The sequence below is a fragment of the Marmota monax genome, unplaced genomic scaffold (assembly GCF_021218885.2).
Source record: "Marmota monax isolate L192 unplaced genomic scaffold, Marmota_monax_Labrador192_F-V1.1 WCK01_AAM20220418_F8-fsc00020, whole genome shotgun sequence".
Taxonomy (NCBI): Eukaryota; Metazoa; Chordata; class Mammalia; order Rodentia; family Sciuridae; genus Marmota; species Marmota monax.
The window spans coordinates 17,925,001-17,951,039 of record NW_026692912.1 but is presented as its reverse complement, the minus strand read 5'-3'; the positions used below and the strand labels follow the sequence as shown (position 1 = coordinate 17,951,039).

Genomic DNA, 26,039 nt, shown 5'->3' with positions numbered 1-26,039 from the left:
CATGCTGATCTTTTTGTCTGTTCCCCCTCCTTCCCCCTGGGTCTGGGTGGGGAATGCTTGCTTATCTTTCAGGACACTCAACCAACATGACCTTCTCCAGGAAGCCTTTCCTCACCTCCCCAGGCTGCGCTGAAGCACCTTGCCTCTGGCCTCCTGTGACCCTTCACCTTCGCTCTTATCACTGGTTTTCTCCACCAGCCTGTGAGCTGCTCGAGGAGAGACCAGGTCAATTTTGAGCTGGCAGAAGAAAGACCTAGGGATTCTGGTCTATTCTCTGACTCCATGGCTCTCAGGGTGCTCGGGGGCCTCCCCCAGGCCTCGCCAACCCCAAGCCACACGCTTCCTGTCATTGCCAGTGCTGTTTGCCTGGCTCCCTCCTGTTCTTCCTCCAGGACTCTGCTCAGCCCATTGCTGCCCCTGGGAGTCTACCCTGACCTCCAGCCTGGCTTCCCACAGCGCCAGAAGCTGCACTCCTCTAAGGCTATCCTGAAATTGTCTCTTCAAGCCTTTGCCTCCCTTTGCAGGCTGTGACCTCTGGAGGGCAGGCCATGTCTAAGTGGTCCCTTTCCCCCATCAGGCCCCAGATCTGGTAACTGAAATTCTGCCCTTCCCTGTGCTAACAGCCCTTCAGATCCCAGGCCCCGGGCCTATTCACCTGTGAGATAACTCTCACCCCAGAGACTTAGGAGATGCCCTGAGCTGGCATGTGTGGGTAATCAGCCCACGGCAGGCACTCGACCAGAAGACACTCATTGTCCTCCTCAGTGGTAAGTCATATTCCTGAGGCAGGGCTGCATCTGACTTGTTTGCCCCTGCAGAGTAGCTCCTGGCACAGTGCCAGCACGCCAGGTGCCATGGGGTCTGCTGGGCCCCCAGTGCAGCGCCCCCAGACTCCTTTCCTTAGGGGAGCTGATGATGGGGAGCTAGACCTGGCTGGACCACAGGAAATCACAAGGTAAAGGAGGGCCAAGTTTCCAGGGGCTGTCCCCAGGCTGCCACACCTTGCCCCCTCCCACATCCTGGTCCCTGACCTTGCTTGAAGTTCTCCAGGTTGCGGAACTCCACCAGGCTGTTTCCATAGTAGTAGTTGGTGACATAGATCCTGTCATCCCGAGCCACAGGGTCCTTCATCCAGGCCCCTTCGTGGCGCCCATAGCTGTGGTGCCTCACGGGGGGGTCCACAGCCCGTAGGGTGCCCTCACAGCTGGCCTCCCTGCCTTTGGGGAACAAAAGGTACAGGATCTGGTACGTAGGCCCACAGGCTCCAAGCCAGAGCAATGACCCAGGGATCGAGATCTGGGTCTAACTTAAGTCCTTCCTGATGTTTTGTTTGTGACCTTTTCTTTCCCCATGATCTACCAATGCCTGGTCATTGGAACCTGGTCATGGAACATTGCTGGGCACGGTGGCACATGCCTATAATCCCAGCATCTTAGGAGGCTGAGACAGGGGGATTGTGAGTTCAAAGCCAGCCTCAGCAACTCAGTGAGACCCTGTTTCAAAATAAAATATAAAATAGGGCTGGGGATGTGGCTCAGTGGTTAAGTGCCCCTGGGTTCAATCCCTGGTACCCAAAAAACAAACAAACAAACAAAGAAAAGAAAACATGAAACATGGAACATTCAGAAAAGGAGAATGGAGAAAGTAAATAGGACTCAAAATTCCTTACATCTATTATAGGTGGAATCTAGAAAAGTCGAATTCACAGAAGCAGAGAGTGGAATGGTGATGACCAGGGGGCAGGGGATGGGGAAGTGGTGCTCAAAGGATTCAGTTTAGTTGGATGAAGGAATGAGTTTGGTACATTGTGTATTTGGAAATTGCTCAGAGAGTAGATTGTAAGTGTTCTAAACACAAAAACTGGTATGTGAGGTCCAACACATGATGACTAGTCTGATGTAGCCTTTCTGTATGTATGCCTGTATCCAGACATCATGTTGTACACCATACCTATACACAGTTTTTATTTGTCCATTAAAATTTTTAAAAATTAAGAATCCTTAAAGAAAATAAAGTCCTAAAAAGAATTTCATTATCCAAATAATTATTAACCATGCCGTATTTCCTTCCTTTTCTTTTTTCCTTTGCGTGTAAGCCTTGCGGACGTACCTCACGACCCTGATTCTCCTCAACACACGGTTTGCATTCTGTTTTCTCTTTCCACCGAGCAATCTCTCACCTCATCAAATAGCCTGTTAATGATGTGGTTTCTGGGTCTTGTCCGGCCACCAGACAGCTGTGCCCTTTACTTTATTTAACCTCCCCACAGTGTCAGTGCTCTAGGTTTCCAGTTTTCTGACATTAGAAGTAGCACCGTGAGGCAGCTGTCGTCCACGACGCTGGAGGATCCTTCAAGAGAGAGGCCTGCCAGCACAAGCACCAGACCAAGCAGGGACAAGATCGATGGTTCCCTGACGATTTCTACTCTGCGACATAAGTCAAAAGTATGTGCAGACATAAAAACAGTCAGAGAGGGCTGGGGGTACGACTCAGTGGCAGAGCACTGGCTGGGCGCTTGAGGTCCTGAGTTCAATTCCCAGCAGGGCAAAAACAACAGACAGACAGCCTTGCCCAACTGAGAAATGAAAATACATGCTGGATTATCCCCCCGAAGTACTGGGGATTGAACCCAGGGCGCTCTACCACTGAGCTACACCCCCAGCCCTGTTTATGTAGGTATTCATTTATTTTTGGAGACAGGGCTCATGAAATTGCCCTCACTGGTCTGGAACTTGGGATGTTCCTGCCTCCTCCCAAGTCCCTGGTATCACAGGAGTACGATGTCTCACCAGCTCTAATAACTCTTTAAAAATGTAAAAACCTTTCTCAGTTTGAAGGCCCAACAAACAGGCCGTGAGCTGGATTTGGCCACGGGCTGTAGTCCGCTGATCCCCATGAGGTTTACTCACCTTGGCGAGGGGCTTCTGGGCGTGAAGGTGGCTCTGTGGGCAGGGGTCTGGTGGTGGGGGCTGGGCTGCTGGTGGTGGTGGTGGGGGCTGGGCTGCTGGTGGTGGTGGTGGTGGTGGTGGCAGGGTATGAGGTGGGGGTGTCGGGGCCCAGGTTGACTCCCTCTGGGGCCCTTGGTCCAGCCTTGTCCTGCTCCGGCTCTGCAGAGTTGCCCTCGGGGGGTCTGCCCTCTACCTTGGGTGGCAGCTGCTCCAACCAGGAAGTGCCCTTGAGGGCATTGTCTGCAGAGAGAAGACTCCCGCTCACCCCAGGCCCCCCAGGCATCTGCAGAGCCATGGGCCAGGGAAGGAGAGGCCTCCTAAAGGTTCCCCCCACATGGGAGGAAGTGAAAGTTTCTGAAGTGGGAGGCGGGAGGTCTTCCTGGCCAGCGGGCAGGCCCCAGGCCCAGCTCCACCGCCCCCACTGTGGGACAGTTTTTATGGGCAAGTCTTCCTGCCTTGGAGGCCTCAGTTTCCACCTGTGTGAAAAGAGCACCACGAGGCCCACCAGTGTAGGCTACTGTGTTGGTTAGAGGAAAAAAATATATAAAATGTTTATACAGGTCCTCGCAAATGTGTGCTTCCAAACACCAGGTTCCTCCCTTTTCTCAGTGTCGAGCACTTTGTACCAATTCTTTCATGTCCTAGACTCAATTCCAGGGCACAGTCCCTCTAGTCAGGGGCAGCTGCAGGGGACCTGGCCTCGGCAGCCTCCCAGGGCCCATTTCCCACGGGCCTTGCTGGTAGAGTCAGATGCCTGCAGCTGTTCCTGGGCAGTGGCCCAGCCAGGGCCAGGGGTCCTGTGCTGTGGCCAGGCTGACATGGCAGGGATCATGGACAGCAGCTGGCACCAGGGTTTGGGGGAAGAAACCCCTGAGCTCTGAGAGGCCAAAAAACAAGGGGGTGTTGAAGGAAACAGGAACCTGACTGTCCCACCTCCCTCCCAGCTTGGACATGGGCCCCACAGAGGGTTTCACTGGACAAAGTGGTCAGCAGGACCCAGAAAGGGGGAGTAGGATTAGGACACCCCTCGGGGGGCCTATCATTTTATTCCCAACAACCCTCTGAGAGGGTATTAGGCCCCATGTGGATGAACAAAGGGGAGCCACAGGTAAGCAAGGGATGGAACTGGAATCTGGGGCCATCTGGGTGCAGAGAAGACAGGAGGATCCCTGAAGGAGGCCGTCTCTCAGCAAGGACCCACTCCCCAAAATTCCTCCTCCCTTCCAACTCACCAGCTATGGCCTCAGTCCCCTCCTGCCTGCCTGCCTTGTAGTAGGTGAAACCCCGGATCACGGCCTGCTGCTGGGCCAGGGCTCGGGGCTTGGCTGTGGGCTGGGGGAGTCTGCCCTTGCTGCTCTCCTTCCTCAGCTTCTCCGCCTTCAGCAGCTTCTCCTTAGGCACTTTTGGGAGGCCCCTGTCTGCAAAGCTCTTCTGCATGCCGCCATATTTGTTGGTATCCTTGCCTTTCCCTCCAGCTGTGTCCTGGGCGAGAAGGGAAGTCTCAGGCTTGGGAAACAGTAGAGAGAATGTTGTGGGGGTCATGAGAGCACAGCATGTGGGGGCTGGGGATGGTCATGTTGTTTCAAACCCTACATCCCAGGTGTTCGTAGGCATTGCGTTCCTTCCCTCCTACAATGGCAACACCCCTGACTGGTTTGCCTCCGTTTCTCCTTGAAGCTCTCTAGCTCCCTTGCAGACTTGAGATCCAACCTGATAGGTTAGATTCCTGTCCCATTCTTCCCAATTTCTGTCCTCTCTTCGCCTGGGGGTAGATAAGACTGGCCCCTAAGAGGCAGCCTCACCTGCCTGCTTCCCAGGTTGGCCTCTCTTACTGGTCTTAGTGTGTGGGCATGCGAGAGGTTCTTGGGTCCCTATGCAGGGTGACCAACTACTTCTAATGTGTCCAGAACTCCCAGTTTTAGCAATGAAGGCCCTGCATCCTGTGAAACCCTTCAGTCCCAGGCAAACTGGTGCAGTTGGTTCCACTACCCCAGGACGTGCCACTTCTAATGTCTGTGATTTTGTTATTTTCACTTCCTATTCAAATGCCTCTGATGCTGGCTTGGCACAAGAACACAGGACCTGTGACATCACCCATTGTTAGCCAGAAGCTCCGGCAGATATGGCGAGCACAGCATCGGGTTGCCTCTGTGCAGTTGCCAAAACAGCACTCATTTGCGCCTGCGGAGCTGGCACTGGAAAGAGCAGGAAGCCAGCTCTGGGCCAAGGCACAGGCTTCCTCTGTGCCTTCTCAGTACTCAGGCGGTCCCGGCTGCAGTTACAAATGGCCCCACTATCACAATGTCAGCACAGGAGGCTGAGAGGTGGGGAGGAAGGGCTGGGGCTTGGCAGTCACTCAGCCACCTGCTCTCTGCGTGACCACTCTCCCTGCATTCTCGTCTGTCAAACAGCCAGGGCCAACCCTCCTCCAAGGTGGCTCTGGAATTAATGGATAACATCTATGAGAAAGTCAGGTTCAGAGCAGGAATTCCAGCAATGTCAGGTGGCTTCTGCTGCTCACCAAAAACCAAGGTCACTGGGCTGTGTCCTGCCCCCAGGCAGGCGGGCAACTGACTGAGGGGCCCGGACACGTGTCCATCATAGGAAGGACACTGCTCAGTTTATCCACCCAAAGGCGCCTCTCTTTGTAATTGACCTGTCCAGTGCAAGGACTTTATTTTGCAGTGTGCCTGCAGGGTGGACCTTTCTCAAATCTGCACTAAGACACGTTAGCACCCTGTGCTGAGCTTGAAGATGGGACGGGTGGGGGAACTGGTGTCTTTCTACAGGGTCACTCTACAGAGGCATTGCCCGCATCCCACTGAATAGGCACAACCCAGCCAGGAACCTGGCCAGAGCTGGGGTGGCTCAAGGCAGTTTTGCAGGAGAGATGACCTGGTCTCTTGAGGCCAGATGGGGAGTGTTAGTCCACAACTCTAACCCTACTAGTTTGGAAATTTGGGAATAAGAATATTACCAAACACCTGACGGGCCCGTTGGCCAAACCTGCACATCTGCCCCAGGGGGCCCAGAGCAGCCCCCCATCCTCGCCCTGCCTGCCGTGGTGGACCCTCCAGCCTGTCCTCCAGCCTGTCCCACAGCCCCAAGCCTACCCGAAGCTGGCCCTGAGGGCTAAGTCCTGGTGCCCTGTGTCCCCATCACCAATTCCTGTCACCTTCTGGCCTGTGGTCAGAGCTGGAGCCTTACCTGAACCTTGCTACCGGGGCCCGTGGCAGAGGCAGCGGCAGGGACAGCAGCTGCATCCCGCTGCAGCAGCTGGAGGCCCAGGCTGGACAGCTCTTTCTTGATGCTCATCATGATGTCCGAGTGGTTCTCGTAGCTCTTGAGCTGCTCAGTGAGATGGCGCACGCTCTCCTTCACCACCTCGTTCTCCTGGCTCAGGTTGGCCTTGATGCTCTGTGGGGCAGGATGAAGGTCACTCCTTGGCCCGCTTTCTCGGAGTCCCCATCTCAGAGGGATGCCCCAGCTTGGCCATGCAGCCCTGCTGCCCAGTCTCCTGGGCTGGGCTGGGGCAGCGGGTAGGGGCCCAAGCAGGGATGACACCGGGAAAACCCAGGTGGAACAAAGCATGGACTAGGAGGCCTGGTGGCTATTCATGTTTTAAATTTAACAAGTGAAGGAATGAAAATATAGATAATACACGTTTATGGTACTAAATTAAAAAGATATAAATAAATGGGTCTAAAATATATATCTTCCTCTCAGCCTTGTTTATTTCTCAGTGCTGACAATCGTTATGCATTTCTTGCATGTCCTTCTAAAGAGTCTGTACAGTGACAGGGACAAATGTATATGTACAGCCAGGCTCTGGGCACATCTGTAATCCCAAGGACTTAGGAGGCTGAGGCAGGAGGATCATGAGGCCAGCCTCAGCAACTTAGCAAGACCCTGTCTCAAAATAAGAAATAAAAAGGGCTGGGGATGCAGCTCAGTGCTAGGGTATCTCTAGGTTTAATCCCCAGTACTCCCAGAAAAGCATATACACATATAGCTTTTCAAAACTTTTCTTTTTCATTTAACAGCTTATTTTGAGAACTGTTCCATATCTGTCTATATAGCTATATAGTGCTCCCTGTTTTTTTTTTTTTTCTGTATCAAGGATTGAACTCAAGGGCACTAGACCACTGAGCCACATCCCCAGCCCTATTTTGTATTTTTTTTAAAGATTTAGCTTTTTTTAATATTCTTTTTTTTTTAAGTTTTAGGTGAACACAATATCTTTATTTTATTTTTATGTGGTGCTGAGGATCAAACCCAGTGCCTCGCGAATGCCAGGCGAGTGTGCTACCACTTGAGCCACATCCTCAGCCCTATTTTGTATTTTTTTAAATATATTATTTTATTTGTTGACAAATACAATATCTTTATTTTATTTATTTATTTTTATGTGATGCTGAGGATCAAACCTAGTGCCTTATGCATGCGAGGCAAGTGCTCTACCACTGAGCTACAATCCCAGCCCTATTTTGTATTTTATTTAGAGACAGGGTCTCACTGAGTTGCTTAGTGCCTCACTTTTTCTGAGAATAGCTTTGAACTCACCATCCTCCTGTCTCAGCCTCCCCAGCTGCTGGGATTACAGGCTGGCCCCTGTTCCTTTTAATGGCCACTCATTGTACCATTGTATGCACAGCCAGAATTTAGTTAGCCCTTAGGGACGGTCACTTAAGTTGCTTTTGACCTTTTGCTATTTTAAAAGTATTTTTTAACATTACAAGTAATACATAAATATATGCCTTTCTCCTTCTTCTTTTTCTTAGTACTGGGGATGGAACCCAGGCCTCCAACAAGCTAGGCAAATGCTTTACCTGAGTTACAGTCCCAGCCCATAAACACCTTCTTTTTATAACATACTTAAACAATGTAGTTGGAGTAGACTGTCTGGGGCTCTGCTGTGGGGCAGTCTCCTGGGCCTGGGGGTCCTCCCACAGCCCTGAGCCCTGCCTCTCCTCCTGCTGGGGCCCTGCTGCCCAGGCTAACTTTAGCAGCTCCCAGCCCATCCGGAGTCTACCCCTGGTTCTAAATCCTGCTGGCAACGACTGCTCAGAACCAAGATGTTCCTCACTCTGAGTCCCCCTTAACCTCAGGATCCTGCTGGGCTGCTGTCCAGGTTGGCTTGCCCACTGCACAGCACTCACGGAAGCTGGGTGGGCCGGTAAGATCCCCAAGACTCCAACAGGCCTGGGTATGTCAGAAACTACTTCTGAGCTGAGGCAGGAGAGAGCTCCAGGGAGCACTTTGCTGAGAAGCCAAGGAGCATCTGAGTTTCATTTCAAATTTCACTCAGAAACCATTCTAGAACCTTAAAGTGGTTCATGTCCAGTCAGCCCTGGGGGACTCAGATTTAGGCACCAACCAAGGGGAGCCAGGAGACTGATACACGTGGATTCAAATCCTTCCTCTCCACTTTGTGGACTGGGTAACTTTGGGTGAGTGATGATATTTCTCTGAGTCTCAGCTTCCTTGCCTGTAAAATGGGGATCCCCATTAAGATGCAGGGTCACTGTGAGGACCAGAAAAGCTAAGGAATGGGAACGTGCATTTTATTATGTTATATTTTATTTTATATTTTTAAGGTCCTGATTTCTTTTTTTTTAATTTTTAAAATTTGTTCTACTTAGTTGTACGTGATAGCAGAATGCATTTCAATTCACCGCACACACATATGGAGCGCAACATTTCAATTCTCTGGTTGTACATGACGTCGAGACGCACCATTCCTGCAATCATACATGTACCAGGGTAATGATGACCATCTCATTCCACTATCTTTCCATCATTCACCATCTTTTCCCGATAACCTCTCCTCACCCTCCCCTTTGCCCCACCCAAAGTTCCTTCCTTCTTCCCATCCCCCCACCACCCCATCATAGATCAACATCCACTAATCTGAGAAAACACTCAGTCTTTAGGTTTTTGGGGATTGGCTTACTTCACTTGGCATAATATTCTCCAACTCCTTCCATTTACCTACAAATGCCATAATTTTAATTCACTTTTAATGCTGAGTAATATTCCATTGTGTATATAAACCACAGTTTCTTTACCCATTAATCTATTGATGGGCATCTAGGTTGGGGGCACGTGCATTTTAAACTGTGATGACAGTTAAGGCAGAAGTTGAAAAGTTGTAAGGCAGACTTCTCCACAATAGTCAGCACTATTGACATTTGCCAGGTGGCCATTTGATGCAGGGGGCAGTTCTGCACATTGCAGGGTATTTAGCAGCATCTCTGGCCTCTACCCATGAGAAGCCAGTGGCATCTTGGCAACCCAAGATGTCTCCAGATATTGCTGGCTGAGGGGGACAAAAATCACACCTGGCTGAGAACCACTGGTGGAGGAGAACAGAGGAAAGCTGGGACCCCACATTGCTACCTGACACCCTGGCAGGGTCCTCCCCTTGGCAGAGGGAGCCAGCTTCTCCTGAGAAAGACTGCTCTCTCCACTCCCTCTCAGAGATAGCAAAGAGCTGTTTTTTGTCCCATAGGTTTATCACTTAGCAAACCACGGTTAACAAAAACATAGCACAGATAATGCAAAACAGAAGACAATTAAACAAGCATTTCTCTGTGGCTGTGGAAATCATTTCTGATTTGTTCCAGGCTCAGCAGACTACCTTCCAGATCATCTGGCTCAGTTACGTGAAGCGGGTTAGTGTTTCCTGAGATTACAAGAGGAAAGGTCAAAGGAGGAGAGCCTCAGAGCTGGCACCAGGAGAGCCTGGATTGTGCCAGGTACACAGGAAATACAGGTGCACAGAACAAATTCAACAAGCCTGAGCTCTCCCCCACGCAGGCCTGGGCTTGGCCAACAGTAGACCTCACCAAACACTTTTTGAATCTTTAAAACAACTGTGACCAAAGCTTTGGGCTAAGGGGTTAATCTCCCACTCTGGGGCACAGGATGCCCAGGTGCCCTCTCTCTCTGTAAAGGAAGCTGGGAAAGGAAGCCCCCACGCCTGCTCCTGGCAGCTGCAGGCTCCCAGACACCCAGTGGCTCATCAGAGACCGGATGCAGGAAATGGGAGGAGGCCAGGCTATGCCAACAGAGAGGCCAGCAACCCTTGAACCTGTAGCCTGGACCCCCACGCTCATCTAAGGCTCTCCCTGTCCCCAGAGGGTAGTCCTGGCTGTCTGCCCAGCCCTACAGCAGATTTACCCTGAATAGGCAGGATAGTTAGCACTTTGGTCTCCCCACGGATGGTTCTGGGACAGTCATGCTGTCCTGAGTCCAGCCCCAGCCAGCTTAGCCAGACCTGCCATATTGTATCCATCCAGCAGGCACCACCGACCTGGCCACTTCTGTGAGTGATTCCCTCAGAGCTATGCAGTGTGGGGCCTGATCTTGGCTCACTGAGGGCAACTGCAAGTGCCAGTCCCTGTGCACCTCTCTCCTACAACAGCAGGTGCCTTGGCTTCCCCATCTAAGCTTCCAGCTCCCTATAGGCCCTGGAGCTGCAATCAGACCTCTTCTCCAAAGGCTGGACCCCGTGGGCCTTGCCTCCCTCCCCCAAATCCCTCCTGGAGTCCAGATCCCAAAGCCCAGCAGGATCAAGCCAGAATTGCCCAGGTGGACCCTGCCCTCAGCCCCCAGCACTGCACTAGCCTGGCCCTGGCAGGAGCCCGTCCTTACCTCTTCCAGTGTGTCCATCTGGGAGGCCACCTTGTGGACATAGGCGTGCACTTTCATCAGGTCCATGCTGTACAGAGCGCCCTCCAGGAGATCCACCATAGACTGCAGCTGCAGGGGAAGGGGAAGGGTTCCGCAAGGCCCTGTGAGGAACCTCGGAACCCACAGCCTCAAAGGGGTCAGCCTGGGCCTGCGCACCCACTAGTCCCAGGGGCTGCAGATCCTCCCTTGTGAGCTCCCATCACTTGCCAGGCTAGGGGCTTAGTGAGTTCTGTCACTTAGTCCTGGTAGCAACTTCACGGGGTATAGAGAGGACACTGGGGGCTTGTCTAGATCTCCTGGGTCCCTATTTCCTGTACCCACCCCTGGCTTCCATGGGCTTCCTTTTAAAATTTTTAAAAATTTATGCATTTGTGGGCTGGGGTTGTGGCTCAGTGGTAGAGCATTTGCCAAGCGTGAGGCCCTGGGTTCTTTCTTCAACACCACATAAAAATAAATAAGTAAAATAACAGCATTGTGTCCATCTACAACTAAAAAAATATTTTTTAAAATTTTATTTATTTGCACTGGGAACTGAACCCAGGGATGCCCTATCCTGGAGCTACATCTCCAGGTTTTTTTTTTTTTGGTAGACGGACACAATACCTTTATTTATTTGTTTATTTTTATGTGGTGCTGGGGATTGAACCCAGTGCCTCACGAATACTAGGCAAGTGCTCTGCCACAGAGCCATAACCCCACCTCTAGTTGTTTTTATTTTTTATTTTAAGACAGGAACTTGCTAAGTTGCCAAGGCTGGCCTCTTGCAATCCTCCTACCTCAGCCTCCCAAGCTGCTGGGATTACAGGTGTGGGCCATTGCACCTGGCATTAAGTCTATTTTTTGTTTACACATGATCATTGTACATATTGATGTGGTACGGTGTGACCTTGTAATACATGTATATGCTGTGTAATGATCAAATCAGGGTAACTGGCATAGCCATCGCATCAAACATTTACCAATTTCTTTGTGCTGGTATATATTTGAATATTCAAAATTCTCTCTTGTAGCTATTTTGAAATACACAATTCATTGCTGTCAGCCACAGTCTTCCTACTGTGCTGCTGAGCATAGTGGTTATTCCTCCTCTCCGACTGCACCCCACACCAGCTAACCATCCTGGTGTGCCTTTCTTTTAAGCAAATATATCTGTGATTCTTTTCCAGGATCCACTAAGCTCCCAAAGTGCTAGGCCACCTTGGGAGTGGCTCTGAGGCATGACTGATGAGTGTGGCATCCCAGCTTCCTTGCCTCAGTGGGGGGAACTGGAGTTGCCACTCCCACCCTGTGTTCCCCTGGGAACCTGGCTGAGGCTGGCTCTTGTCCTGGGCCACACCCTTCTGGACGTCTCCCCTCTCGGCCCTGCTTCTGCCCCTTTAGCCTCTCTGGAGAACACCTTCAGAGTATGTCCCTTGCATACAAATCTCTGGTTCCCAAGCCTGCTTCTAGTGACCCAACCAAACCCAAAGGATGGCCAGTGTTTATCCCCAGGGAGGTGAAGTGACTTGCCCACGGCCAGCAGGTGACAACAGTGGGGCCAGGCCAAGGGTCCAGGTTAGAATAAACCCGAGCGTTTCCCATCATGCTCTACTGCTCCTGTCTTGGGTTCCCACAGGGAAACAGAGGCTCGGGTGAGGGGCTTCACAACAGGTCCACGGCAGGGCTGGGAGCAGATGCCTGGCCTTCTGGCCCAGCCCAGGGTTTGCTCTGCAGCTGCCCCCGCTCCCTCAGGATACGACACCCCCCCCCCCCATGGCCAAGATGCCAGCAAGAGTGTCAGGGAAACCTTGGCACGAGGGACTGGCTGGGAAATCAGCCCTCCCGGCTTCTTGGGAAGGGCAGTTCCTGTGGCCCACCTCCCACACGGCTCCCTCCCATCCGCAGCCTCTCTCAGGGCCTGAGGAGGCCAGTGCGCCTGTCTGGCCCAGGCCAGCTATTCCCAAAGTGGAAGTTTTACTCCCACTTTCCCAGGGGTGTTCAAACTCTTTTAAGCCAGGGAATTTTTCTCTGAGGAGAACCTAAGCTCTAAAACAGAAAAGGGGGTGGGCACCCCTGCTGGGAGCCGTGGTAGGGCCCAGAGACCTCTCTGCTCCCTCAAAACCTCACTCTGGCCCTGGGGGGTTGCCCAGCACCCCCAGGCGCTGTGGAGCACAGCTGGAGAGCCCTGCATCAGGGTCCTTTGCTGTGAGATGGGGCAGTAGGGCTGTGGTAAGGAGTGGGGACTCTGTGCTGAGCTGAGCCCAGCTGGGCACACAGCAAGGGCTTCTGAACACCAGTGCCACCGTCACTATTCCAGGGGGCAAATGGGCAGCTCCCAGCCTCACTCTGTGCCTTCACGGCCTCTGAAACTAGTTTTGACAAGGGTCTCTCCCGCATATGGTGTCCCTCCTCCTGAGCCTGGCATTTGATATGCCCCTGCCCCCCTCTTCAGGCTCAGCACAAGTTTACACTGAGTCACATACAGAGATGAACAACATGACTTGAGCCCCTAGCGTCCTCTACAGACAAAGACACAGGCGGTGACACATAGGCACCCAGAACAGGGGACAAAGGCAGTGACATATGGATGCCCAGATCACTCATGGTGAGGGGCCGACTTTGTCTGGAGCTGGGTGTGGATTAGGAAAGGCTGCTGGGGAGGCTTTGTTGGAGCCAAGCTCTGACAGAGGAGCCCACATCCGGCTGAAATGTCCCAGAAAGGACATTCTGAGCAAAGGGTACAGCGTGTGCCACGTGCTAGAGGTGAGGAGAAACACGGTGTGCTGCAGCAGGCTGCTCCGAGTGTGTCCTGTGACTAGCGCGGGTTCAAACTGCCCACTACGTCTCTAATAAAATGATTACAGAACACGAGACAGCTTCTTAGAAAGCTTTACAGCCACTTGACAGAGCAGCTGTATATTTGTGGACTCAAGAAAACACTGGCTTACATTTGGCATGTCTGTCTTTGTTTTGGTTCATTTTTCTAATAACTCATTGGTGTTTTACAAAAATATTGTCTTTGACAGATTTTTTTTTATTTTCTTTTTTAAAAGTCAGCCAGGTGTGGTGGTCCATGCCTGTAATCCCAGCGACTTGGGAGGCTGGGGGAGGAGGATTACAAGTACGAGGCCAGCCTCAGCAAATTACCAGGTGCTAGGCTACTTAGTGAGAGCCTGTCTATCAAAAAAAGGGGAGGAGGGGCTGGGGATGTGGCTCAAGCGGTACAGGCGAGGGGCGCTGGGTTCGATCCTCAGCACCACATTAAAAAAAAAATGAAATAAAGATGTTGTGTCCATCAAAAAAAAAAAAAAAACTAAAAAATAAATATTAAAAAATTCTCTCTCTCTCTCTCTCTCTCTCTCTCTCTCTCTCTTTCTTTAAAAGAAGCGGGGGGAGGAGCTGGGGATGTGGCTCAGTGGTTAAGCACCCCTGGGTTCAAAACAAAAAACAAAAACCAGGTGATCCTTCACTGCAGATAGTTTGAGAAACACTGTATAAGAGGAAGTGACAGGAGGCCAGCAGGGCTGGGGCAGAGAGGGCAGGGAGGCCTCTGTCACATGTACTCCACTGGCCCTGTCCAGAATGGCCTCACTTCTCTGCCTGAGGAACTCCTACACATCCTTCAAGGCCCATCCAAGGTTATCCCCTGCTTGCAGCTCTCTCAGTCCCTGGGACATCCCTGGCCCAGTACTGAACACGCTGCCTTCTTGGGGTCAGTAGCTGTGTCCTGACAAGCCTGGGGACTCCTCAAGGCTAGGCCACGTGTGCCCCATGACCGGAAGGCAAGGAGTAGAGGAGAAGAGGCCACCAACCTGATCTGGAGGGAGTGGCGCAGAGCCCTGCAGGAGGCCAGGTCCCAGCTGGAGCTACCCCCTTGAGGGGAGGAGGGCGATGCAGGCAGGTGCCCAGCTGAGGGCCCCCCTGGATGTTTCAGAGAGCCTCCTGCCAAGGGGGGGCCACACTGAATGGGAGAAGCCAGTGCCTTGCCCCTTTCTCCTCCTGGGGTCCAGAGTACCCTCGGCACTCACTCCTGCCCTGTGAGCTCAGTGAGGTGGGATCCCCTCGGCCTGCTCTGGCCCCACCTGCTCAGTCAGTCCACCTTCACCCTACTCTCACCCAGCTCTCCAAGGCTGAGTCAAGTCCCCCATGTCTGCAGGGCATGAGAAGGCCTAAGGGACAATGGCCTGGTAGAGAAGGCTCCTGGGTGAGAGAGCTGCCTGTGACCTCTCTTGTGGGCAAGGGGATGCTACAGGGAATTCCCTGCTTCAAATCTTAGTACTGTCACTCTCTTGCTGTGTGATCTTAGGCAACTCATAACCCCTCTCTGGGCCTCAGAGTCCCTTACAAGTAAAGCTGGCACCATAAGTTCCCTTTCCCAAGGGTTGCGGCAAGGATTAAAGTAGCTAGTGTTCATGAAAAGAGCTTTGTGTGTCTTCATGTCAAGCATCTTTATGATTCAGTTACTGAGACGCCGACTGGAATAGGAATTGAATTTGTCCCTGTAAATGAAGACAAGTCTGTGGCCTGAGTGGCTGAAGTTGCTTGGGAATTTCCAGGAAGACAGTGTGGTTCAGTGACTGTCAAACTGTCAGGAGGCCTAAAATTCACCTTCCCCCTCCAATTTTGTAAATATTTGGCATGCAACATCCATGAAACTGTCAGGTTAGGTGTTATGAAAATAAATCTAAAGGTAAAATTAAAGAAAACATTCTTAGCCAATTGCTGTGAGACAATTTTCTCTTTCTCTTTATTTTTTTGGGTGGGGGTTACTAGAGATTTACCACTGAGATACATTCCCAGTCCTTTTTATATTTTTGTTTTGACACAGCCTCTCACTAAGTTGCTAAACTTGTGATTCTCCTGCCTCAGCCTCCTGAGCAGCTGAGACACCATGTCCAGCATTGGAGACAAGTTTTCAGGGTCTCTTGCTTTTCTGCACGTCTTGCACACAGAGGAGCTGTCTTTGTTCCCAGCCATCTCGTTGTATAGGAAACAGCTCTGGAAGAAGGTAAGAGCAGAGCATTTCTCTCTAGAAAATTATAAAAGGTTCAGATTTCCTTAACTGAGGGCTCTTCTCTGTAACACTGCTCCCTGTGTGTGCTGTGGGTAATCTGCCTCTAACTGCATCACCCCATGGAAACTTGAGCTGGGAAACCAGTGCAAGAAAATATTTGCTGGCCGGATACAGTGGCCAGTAATCCTAGTGGATCCAGAGGCTGAGGCAGGAAGATCGCAAATTTGAGGCCAGTCTTAGCAATTTAGCAAAGCTCTAAGGAACTTAGGAAGACCTTGTGTCAAAACGAAAACCCAGGGCTGGGATTGTGGCTCAGCGGTAGAGTGCTCGCCTAGCATGGGCAGGACCCCGGTTCGATCTCAGCACCACATAAAAATAAAGGGATTGTGTTGTGTCCATCTACACCTAAAAAATAAATATAAAAAAAAAATGAAAACCCAAAAGAATTGGGCTTGTGGCTCGGTGGTAAAGTGCCCCTAGGCTAAATCCTCAGTACTACTACTAATAAAAATAAAAATAAAAAATTGCTGTGAGTAGTAAGATCCTTTGTCTTGGACCCAGGAGGCTTGAGTCTTCTGCCAATGTCTATGAAACTGTCAGGTTAACTTGTTAGCTCACAGGCAGGGTAATCTTGCATGCTTTGTGACACCAAACAGGCAAAACAGACACATGTTTGGAAGGAGTTGAAAAAGATACTTTGAAAAGATGCCAACAATCTGGCCCTTTTCAAGAGAAAAAAGAGAAAAGCCCTTGAAGCACCTGCTCTGGACATAGTAGAACCTCAGTTCCAATCCCAGCCCCATCAGTCTTACTGAGTGCCCTGCTCGGTTTAGTATGAATGGCACAGAGGCATCTGGCTGGCAGTGGGGACTGAGATGTACCCAGAACACACCTATCCTTGGGCCTAGTGGTGGGCCCTCACCCTGGTGCTGGCTCTCCCAGAAATGGGACCTCTCTTGAATCTGCCTATGGGGATGCAGTTTCTAATTCACACATAAGTGGAGTGTCCCTTGTCAGAAATGCTTGGGACCAGAACGCTTTGTATTTGGATTTTGATTTTTGGGGGGGATTTTGTAATATTTGGGGATGGAACCCAAATCTAAACACAAAATTCATTCTGTTTCACAGACACTTTACACATATAGCTGAAGGTAATTTTATATAATATTTTAAATAATTTGTTCAGGAAACAAAGTTTCACGGTATAGAATTTTCCACTTGTGGAATCTCAAAAGTTTCAGGTTGTGGAACATTTCAGATTTTGGATTTTCAGATTAGGAAGGTTCAACCTGTGTAGACAGAGGCTGCCTGTCACTGGGTGACAAGTTACCTAGCTCCTCTAAACCTCCAGTTTTCCAAATCATAAAATGAAGACCATCATCTCACATGTCACAGAATGGTCTAAGCTTTCGGAGAAATGACTTATAAAAGGAGTTTGGCTGAACAGTCGTGGGCAAGAAGTGAGTTCTCCCTGGGGAGCTTCAGTTTCCTGACCTGTGAAATGGGGTGGTAACAGCACTTGCCTCCCAGAAGGTGGTGCGCTGTCACCGAAGGACGCCTGGCACCACCTCCCTGGCCCCTCCACGCCTACCTTGAGGAGCTCAGGTGCCTGCCTTTTGAGTTTCTCCATCTTCCACTCGTTCTCGCAGGGGTTGAGCGAGGAGGGCGGCGCGGTGCAGGAGCAGCGGCAGTCGGTGCCAGAGCTCAGGGTCTCCACGGTGTAGAAGTCCTCCACCCTCGCGCGCCCGCTGCGCACCCGGCTGCACGCGTCCTTGCTCAGCGGTCGCATGATGCACTTGCAACGGCAGTCTGAGCCCTCCGACGTCATCCGCACCTGGTCCAGGTCACCGAACACCTGTGGGGATGGAGGAGTCAGGGGGCTCCGCGCGACGTCAGCCAGTGCCGTGGGGTGAGAAGGATCCAGCCCGGCTGGCCTGATGGGGGGCGGGGGGTAAAGGTGGTGGTGCGGGCCGGGGGGGGGGGGGGCAGCCCCTGCAGGGAAATAGGGCCCTTATGTGTCTGCGCAGCTGTCACCCCAGCAACCTGGGAGGCCAAGGCAGCAGGATTGCAAATTCTGTCTAAGAACCTGGAAGATCTTCCCATCTTGAGGATTGCAAATCTGAGACTTCTGTAATTTAGGCAGACTGTTGCCTTAAAACAAAAAATAAGCTGGGTGTGGTTGCGCACACCTGTAATCCCAGTGTCTTGGGAGCCTGAGGCAGGAGGATCTTGAGTTCAAAGCCAGCCTCAGCAACTTAGTGAGGTCCTAAGTAACTCAGTGGGACCCTGTCTCTAAATAAAACGCAAAAAAAGAGTGTTAAGCACCCCTGGGTTTCCTCCCTAGTACCAAAAATTTTAAAATAAATAAATAAAAGTGCTGGGGTATAATTCAGGAGTAGAGCCCAACAGGCTTTAATCAATAATGATGATGATAATAATAATAATAATAATAACATTGCTATTATTGCTACTATTACTATTAATGGCTGCTATGGAAAAGTCTGGTGGGTCTTCAAAAAGTCAAACAGAATTACTATAAGATTTTTTTATTTTTTTGTATTGGGGATGGAACAGAGGAGCATTCTACCACTGAGATATAACCCCCAGATCTTTTTATTTATTATTTTGAGCCAGGGTCTTGTTAAATTGCCCAAGACCTTGCTAAATTGCTGAGGCTGGCCTTGATCCTGTGATCCTCTTGTCTCAGCCTCTGAGGTCATGTGGATTATAGGTGTGTGTCACTGCTCCTGGCTGATGCAGTAATTCTTTGTTTGGAAAACAGGTATCCAAAGACCTGTGTGAACATTCATAGCAGCATTATTCAAACAGACACAGAACGAACACAACACACATTCCAGCCACTGAATAGTTAAACAAAATGTGGTATGTAGACACAATTAAATATCACTCAGCCATAAAAAGAAGTGGGGTACTGATTCAGGCTGCAACACAGATGAGCCTTGAAAACATAATGGTAAGTGAAAGAAGCCAGACATGAAAGGTGACATATTGTACAATTCCATTTATATGAAATATCCAGAATAGGCAAATCCAGAAAGACAGAAAGCAGACTAGCAGTTGGAAGGATTCAGAGGGAGAGAGAAATGGGAGTGGCATTTAACAAGATTTCTTTTTGGGGTGATAAAAATTTTCTGGAACTACAGAGTGGTGATGCTCACACAACACTGTGAATGCACTGGTGCACCTCCCACTAAACTATATACTTTTTTTTTTTTAAATAGTACTGGGAATTGAACCGAGCATGCTCTACCACTGAGCCACATCCCCAGTCCTTTTAAATTTTTATTTTAAGACAGGATCTTGATAAATTGTCAAGGCTGACCTTGACCTTGCAATCCTCCTACCTCAATCTTCCAAGTCACCAGGATTACAAGCCTACATCATCATGCCTAGCATAAAATGGTAACTTTTATGTTACTTTTCTAAAATGTAATATTTATGTATTTTATGTGTTTTTTTCACAATGATAAAGTAGGAAAATCTTTAATTGAGCACTTACTGCATCCTAGGTTTTACAGGCATTATGTCCTTTAATAATACATATGTGAGGGTATCATTACCTCCCACGTCCTAACCATGTGACCTAATGCTCTTGCTCTAATCTCTCTTCTTACTGCCCTTCCCTTCTGATGGCTTACTCCACTTCAGCCTACGGTCCTTTGCATATGTAATGCTCTCACCCTAAAACCTCATCCCTTTCACATTCCCCTGGTTTGTTCCATTATGCTGCTTATTTCTCTGCTCACGCGTCACCTCCTCTGAGAAACCTCCCCTAACTATTCTTTATGGCCTTATTCAGTCTTTGTTTTTCATTATGTGACCACCTGAAATATTGTACCTCTATTTGCTTATTTTCTTTCTTTCCTTCTCTTTTATAGGCAACATTAGAGACAGGGTTTGGCTGGGAGTTTGGTTCGGTAGCAGAGTGCCTGTCTAGCAAGCTGGTGGCCCTGAGTCCCATCTCCAGCACCAACAAAAAAAATATTATTTAAAGATAGGTGCTGTGTCTAGTGCTCTCCTGTACCCCAACCGTGCCTACTTGACCTCTGCTGAGAGTAGGAGCTCCACAAGTACCTGCTGGACAAGCAGGCCACCTTCCATAGAGAAGCCAGAGAGCATCAGGGTGGGTGCCTGGAGCCTGGAGCCCAGGGAGACCGTGGGCAACTCCACCTTTCTGTGCCTAAGTTCCTCATCTGTAACATGGGCTACTGCCTCTGGGGCTGTTATGAAGGTGAGTTCATGCAGCTGTAGGACAGGGCCCAGCATGTCTGAAGTGTGCCTTCTCTACGTACTGTCAGTAACGTAGGTTAAAAAAACAGGTTCAGCGGAGTGAGTCACAGGCTTGAGGTCACACACCTCTGCTGTAGAAGATCTGGTTCCAGAATACAATCCACAAACCCCATACTACTTCTCTTACTGACTCATTCCCCATGTCCTGAGTGACTTGAAATGTGTTACACAACCTTGCTGAGCCTTGTTCCTTCCCGTGGTAAAAATGGAGGATTCTCCATAGCCAGCTTCCTCATGGCGGGGATCAAACCAGATGACATCAGCCCTTCCCTTTTCTTTCTTTCTTTTTTTTTAATATTTAAGTTTTAGCTTTAGGTGGACACAATATCTTTATTTTATTTTTATGGGGTGCTGAGGATCGAACCCAGTGCCTCACGCATGCCAGGAGAGTGCGCTACTACTTGAGCCAAGTCCCCAGCCCCAGCCCTTCCCTTTTCTTTCAGCCCCCTCCTAGGGGGACACACTGAACACACCGTCCAGGTGTGCTGCTCACTGTTCACTGGGGGCAGCAGGGCTTTGTGCCCGTGGGAGTCAGCCTAGGGCGTCCCGCAGCCTGCCTTGCCCTGACACACCTCTGGGCCCTGGGCCCCTGGGCAGCCTCCCCCCTAGCTGGCCCAGCTGCCCACACTGGGCTCTGGGACCTTGACCATTATTCATGGCTCAGTCAACAAACTTTGCTGGCCTTGGGGCTGCTTGGCTATTCCCGAAGGCCCCCAGGACTCAAGTGAGCTTGTGGCTCCCTCGGGCTTTCTGCCAAGTCCAGGGCTGTGGGTGTCCCGGGCCCTTCTGGGAGGGCCTTGGGTACCCCACTTTTGCTCAGTCATCTATTTGAGCCCCTGGTCTCTGCCAGGCCCTGGGTGCTAGCTAGGGGTACAGAAGAAAGAGATTGAGGCATCCTCTTGACCTTCGCAGCCTTGGAGAAGTGTCTGGGTGAACTCTGAGAGCAGACAACTCAGAGGAGGGCCCCTTTGGAGGACGTCTCTCAGGGGGACAAGGGCATTCTGGGAAGTCAATCAGACAAGTGAAAACACCCAAGGGCTTGGCTCTCCGGGGGCCTAGAGGTGGCTCACTCTGGCTTGTGTCTTTGGGGGCCAGGGTGGCAGGAGGTGAGGCTGGTGTGAGTGGCAGAGCCCAGTTCTTGGAGGGTCCTACGCTGGCTGAGGATCTTGACATTTTTCTGGAAACACTAGGGAGCCTTGGAAGGATTTTAAACAGCAGAGAACCAAGGTCAGATCCACACCACAGGAAGCTCACTCAGGCTGCTGCGGGGACAGATGGCAGATATGCGCAGCAAGCTCAGGACACACAGCAGCCCAGCCGGCATTTCTGAAGCACTCCTTCAGCATTGGGGCAGTGGTAGAACACAGTCATGGGCCACCTACAGCTGTGTGCTCTTGGAGGGATTACTTAATATCTCTGGGCCTTCATTTCCTCATCTGTAAAATGGGGGTGTTACTAGTGCTTACCCAACAAAGGTCTGTGGGAGGACTGAGATGGAGTCCCAGAGCACACAGGGTATCACCTATACTGCAGCTGTCATTCTCACTGTCAGTAGTCCTATCGGGCGTTGGCTGTTCATTTCTCTGTGGGAGTGGCAGATATTCTCTTTCTTTCTTTCTTTCTTTCATTCATTCTTCTATTTTTAGCAGCATCCTACAGGCAAGGAGACAATTCTGGAGCCATCAAATGAGAGGATGAGCCCTTGTTGTGTGGACTTCCCTGCTCTCTGCAGCTAGGCAGGAGGAGGGGAGAGTGGGGGGGGGGGTGGAAGGAGTGTGTCCTGGCCACTGTGGGTCAAGTCTCTTCTGCCTGTGAACACTGACAGCGAGACTTGGGAGCCTGTGGATTCTCTAGGCTTCTGGGAGTGCCCTAACCCTGCCTTTTCTTGCCAGTCCCAAGATGGGGTCAAGAGCCCAGTAGGGCAAGGCTCAGTGACACATGCCTGTCATCCCAGCAACTCAGCTGAGGCTGAGGCAGGAGGATCGTGAGTTCAAGGTCAGCCTCAGGAACTTAGTGAGGCTCTAAGCAACTTGGCAAGACCCTGTCTCTAAATAAAATATAAAAATGGGCTGGGGACGTGGTTCAGTGCTTAAGTGCTCCTGGGTTCAATCTCGGGTCCTAAAACAAGACCAGCAGATAAATGTGGTTGTGTGCTGTGTGGTCAGGCCAGAGAGGCCTCCCCAGGACCCGCCTACCCAACACCCACCCCACCAGCAGCAGCCTCCACATTAGGCTGCTACATTCCTTCCCTCCCCAGATGAGCTGCTATGTCCTGCTGGGGGCGGCCAAGGCCCTGACACAGGCCAGGAGTTGGAAGAGGTCCTCTGCTCCCAGCCCTGGCGGCCAGGAGTCCAGGCACATCCCGCGAAACTGAACTGGGGACAGCATAGTGCCATTTTTAAGTTGGGGAGTCTGAAAACCATTGGTGCACCCAGAGCAGCGGGCAGGGATCTGGCACAGAATAACTTCTCTGAAAGGTACCTGCTTTGGCCGCTGAAAACCCTCCCTCATCTTCACCCATCGTTTTCTATCCCTCTTTTTAAAAAATATTTTTTAGTTGTCAATAGATCTTTTATTTTATTTATTATTTATTTATATGTGGTGCTGAGGCTGGAACCCAGGGCCTCACACATGCTACGTAAGCGCTGTTATCATGAGCCCCAGCCCAGCCCTTTCTATCCCTCTCTGCTATCACCACAACCCCATCTTAGGAATAGAGAAGCTGAGTGTCAGAGAAGACTAGGGGCTTGCCCAGGGTTGCACAGCACAACCAGGCTCCAAAATCTGGTTTACATGTCGTCCCTCCCAGGACCACCCACAGTCACCAGACAAGGGCTTCTCCCCAGCAACTGAGCTGGGACAGATGGGTCTGCAGAGCAAGGGGCCCTGGGGGGAATAGGGGCTAGGGCTTCCCTGGGCCTGACCCACCCTGCCTTGGCAGGAAGACTAGAGTTGCAGCCAGGTAGGAAGTTCCTGCCTCAGTCGCCCTCCTCCTGTAGCCGTGCTCTGTGCTGCTGCCAAAGCCCCTAGGCGGTTTTTATGCTGAAAAGTGTCCAAGGAAATCTCACAACGAGATGGCAAGAGGGTGTACTTGAGATTTTTCTGAAGAAGAGATGTATAAATCTGACCAGAGTGGGAAGGGAGGGTTCAGGCTGTGGAATGTTCTAGCAGTAGGGGAACAGGCTCGAATGCTGTCATGTTGAGGTTGGGGCTACCCTTGGCTCTCAGAGCAGCCCAGCCGGGTGAGACAGTTTCCACGCAAAGCCTCCCCCTGGAGCCCACTGTCACTGGACACCTCTCCTGGATCCCAGAGGCACAGAAAACTTGATCCATGCAAGACCAACATCCATCCAGCCTTCTTCTCCCAAACCTGTGCCCACCTACCTTCCTGCCCAACCTGGATTTCTGGATTTCTTTTGTTCCCTACATGACCTGTCAGTCACCATGTTCTTCAGGGTCTTCACCCTAAGTGTCTCCTACCTCTGTCTACTCCAGGGACACAGCCCTAAGTCAGGCCACATGAATGTTGTCTGGACAACCAATAGGGGAGCTTCTTCTCAGTTCATCTTCCAACACTCTTCTTTGATGATCAGTGTTACTCTTTTGCTCCACAAACCTCTGTAGCTCCCTATCACCCCCACAAGTTCTAAACAGTGGGTCATGCCTCAGAATGACTTGGGGTGCACTTGGAAAATGCAGATGTCTTGACCCTACTTGCCACCCCCTGATTCAGACTTTTTCAGGCTCCCTAGGCCATTTGGATGAGAACTAAATGCCAAGAATCTTGAAGCTCTAGGAATCTCCAAACTCTCACGTTCCCTCTGTTGATACCCAAGCAGCCCCAGTTGACTCTGTTTAGGGCTCAAGTCCATCGGATATGAAGGGTCCATGAGCGCCTCAGCATGTTGGCAGATTGTGCATGATTGTGAATGTAAGCGCTGGGCACAGGGTTTTCGACACGGAATACTCCTCAGGGCTTTGTTCTTGTGTCCCAGTCAGTCAGGGTGTTGGGTAAGACCTTCCCTGCAGAGCCCCGGTGGGGACTGGCCTCATGCATTGGAAACAGGAGGAAGACTCCCTCACTCAGCCGCTCTCCCAGCTCAGGAGCCTGCTTCCAATTACACCCACAGGCGGAAACTCTGGGAGCAGACAAGAAGCAACACCTAAGCCCCTGGGACGGGCCTGGAACATCTGACCCAGCCTGGGACATCACAGCTTGCCTGCTCCAGCCCCTCCTGCTCCCCTGGTCTGGCTCCCACAGCCCTTGGCCTTCGCTCTGCCTCCAGGATCCTGGACAGAGGGATGAACAGACACTCTCTAATGCATGCAGGAAGTAAGGTGCAGTACCCCTTCTGCAGATGTGAAAGCTGAGGTAAAAAGGGGAATTCTCAGCCCTATCCAAGCAGGTTCCCTGGGGTCTTTGGTGCCATTACTGGGTGTCCTGTGGTTACCTGTCCTTCCATCCCAATCTCCAAGCTGGGCAGCCCTTCAGAAATGCTGGGGAAGCAGTGAACTCCCTTTCCTACTCCCAGGCTAGACAAAGCACTTCCTTAGATGGAAACTCCGAATTCTATTTAGGACAGACATTGCTATAAATGTGAAATTAAAACACAGTGAGCAAGAAGCTGGCAGAGGAGATACCGACAGAGTTCCTTGGTGATTCCTGGGAGTGAGTTGTCCCTGCATCCCTAAAGGTTCTGGACAGGAGGGGAGACTGGACCTCCTGATCAGGAATTCTGCCTGAAGAGAGGTCAATTTAACCCTTTAGAGTGCTAATCCACTTCAAGGTCCAAGCTGGGCTCCCCACCAACCGGGGGAAAATAGGACAGGCTCAGAGAGGAAGGAGGGGCTATTATGGGGGAAGCGGTGGTGATAATGAAAACAGCTCTCTCAGAGCCTGCAGGAGTCTGGCCAGGCTAAGGAATGCAGAGTACATTCACCCATCACTTGATTTTTATTTTTCCCAGCTGGCTGAAGTGGCACATGGGTGGGAAGTGTCTGGGGGAGGGCTGTGCTGGGTCCCCCAGCTGCTTCATCCTCCCAACTCTTGGATGTGCCTCCCCACCCCACCAGCCCTGGCTTGCCCTAGGACAACTAAACACTCCCCCCCCCCACAACCTAGCAAGTGTTTGGCTGACTCACTACATAAACAGGGTGTTGGGTTTTCTTTGTCTTTGCTTTGTTTTGGATGTGAGCCCTCCCTACAAACTACAGCCCTCTGCATAGCTCAGAGAATGCCCTCCCAGTCAAAGATCAGAGAAGCAAGAGGTGACAAAGCACTGATCAGGTTATTTGGGATTTTCTGTTCTTGTTCTCTTACCTGAGCTCTCCTACTTGAGTCATAAAGGGCCTCAGATGGAAAAGAAGTGGGGGGGGGGCGTTGTTTTTCAGATGGGGGAAATGAAACCCAGAGATAGGCAGTGATTTGTCCAAGGTTACACAGCAAAAGAAAAGCTTCTGCCTTTTACCTGCCTATGGGCAGAGCAGATCCACTTCCACTAGGAAAGAGGCTAGAATGACATTCAGAGAAGTCACTCTAGCCTTCATGTCCTGTGAACAGGGCCCTAAGGATCTCTTTTTCTTTCAGGCTCATCTTCATCAGGTCATTTTCAAAACACCCTTAAGGGAGCCCTGCTCTCACTGACTCTGAGTGCTTTCTCTCTGTACATTCTGGATCTCCCACCCCCTTTTGGGATCCCTATGATAAGATTCCATAATTACAGAATCATTTATTGAGCACCTACTAGGTTCCAGTTGTGCTGCTAAGCATTTTACAGGTATAATCTCATGGAATCTAGAGATCATCAACAGCAGGGAGTGGGTACTATTTTTCTTCCCATGTTTACAGGTGAAGAAATGGGGGCTCAGAGAGATAAAGGCACCAGCTGAGAGAAGGTATGCGATTTAAATTCAGGTGTGCCTGACACGGGAGCAGGGAATAGTTTAGGTCACTTCTGGAGATGCCTCATCCTCCAGAGAGTGCAACCGACTCCTGGCAACAAACAGCATCAGGGCCAGGCCAGTGGAAAGCCCAGATGTGTTCACTGGGAAGGATTCTGGGTCCCTATCCCCGGCCAGAGAGCCTTGACTTA

At 50.8% G+C, this 26,039-nt stretch overlaps 1 protein-coding gene across 3 annotated transcripts in view; it reads right to left on the bottom strand.

The window, feature by feature from the left end:
- Olfml2a (olfactomedin like 2A) overlaps window positions 1–26,039 on the bottom strand; it is a 31,201-nt gene that overhangs the window by 4,553 nt on the left and 609 nt on the right. Inside the window, exons 2-8 of one of the 3 annotated variants that reach the window (XM_058581733.1) lie at window positions 21,414–21,600; window positions 17,228–17,491; window positions 10,605–10,712; window positions 6,156–6,365; window positions 4,181–4,430; window positions 2,910–3,188; window positions 1,032–1,217 (exon numbers count right to left, since the gene is read on the bottom strand). In XM_058581733.1, coding sequence (XP_058437716.1) covers window positions 1,032–1,217; window positions 2,910–3,188; window positions 4,181–4,430; window positions 6,156–6,365; window positions 10,605–10,712; window positions 17,228–17,491; window positions 21,414–21,575 — 1,459 coding nt within the window. In that variant the 5' untranslated portion in view covers window positions 21,576–21,600. The remainder of the gene's footprint in view (window positions 1–1,031; window positions 1,218–2,909; window positions 3,189–4,180; window positions 4,431–6,155; window positions 6,366–10,604; window positions 10,713–17,227; window positions 17,492–21,413; window positions 21,601–26,039) is intronic. The other 2 variants (XM_046451857.2, XM_046451858.2) reach the window with 2 other exon arrangements.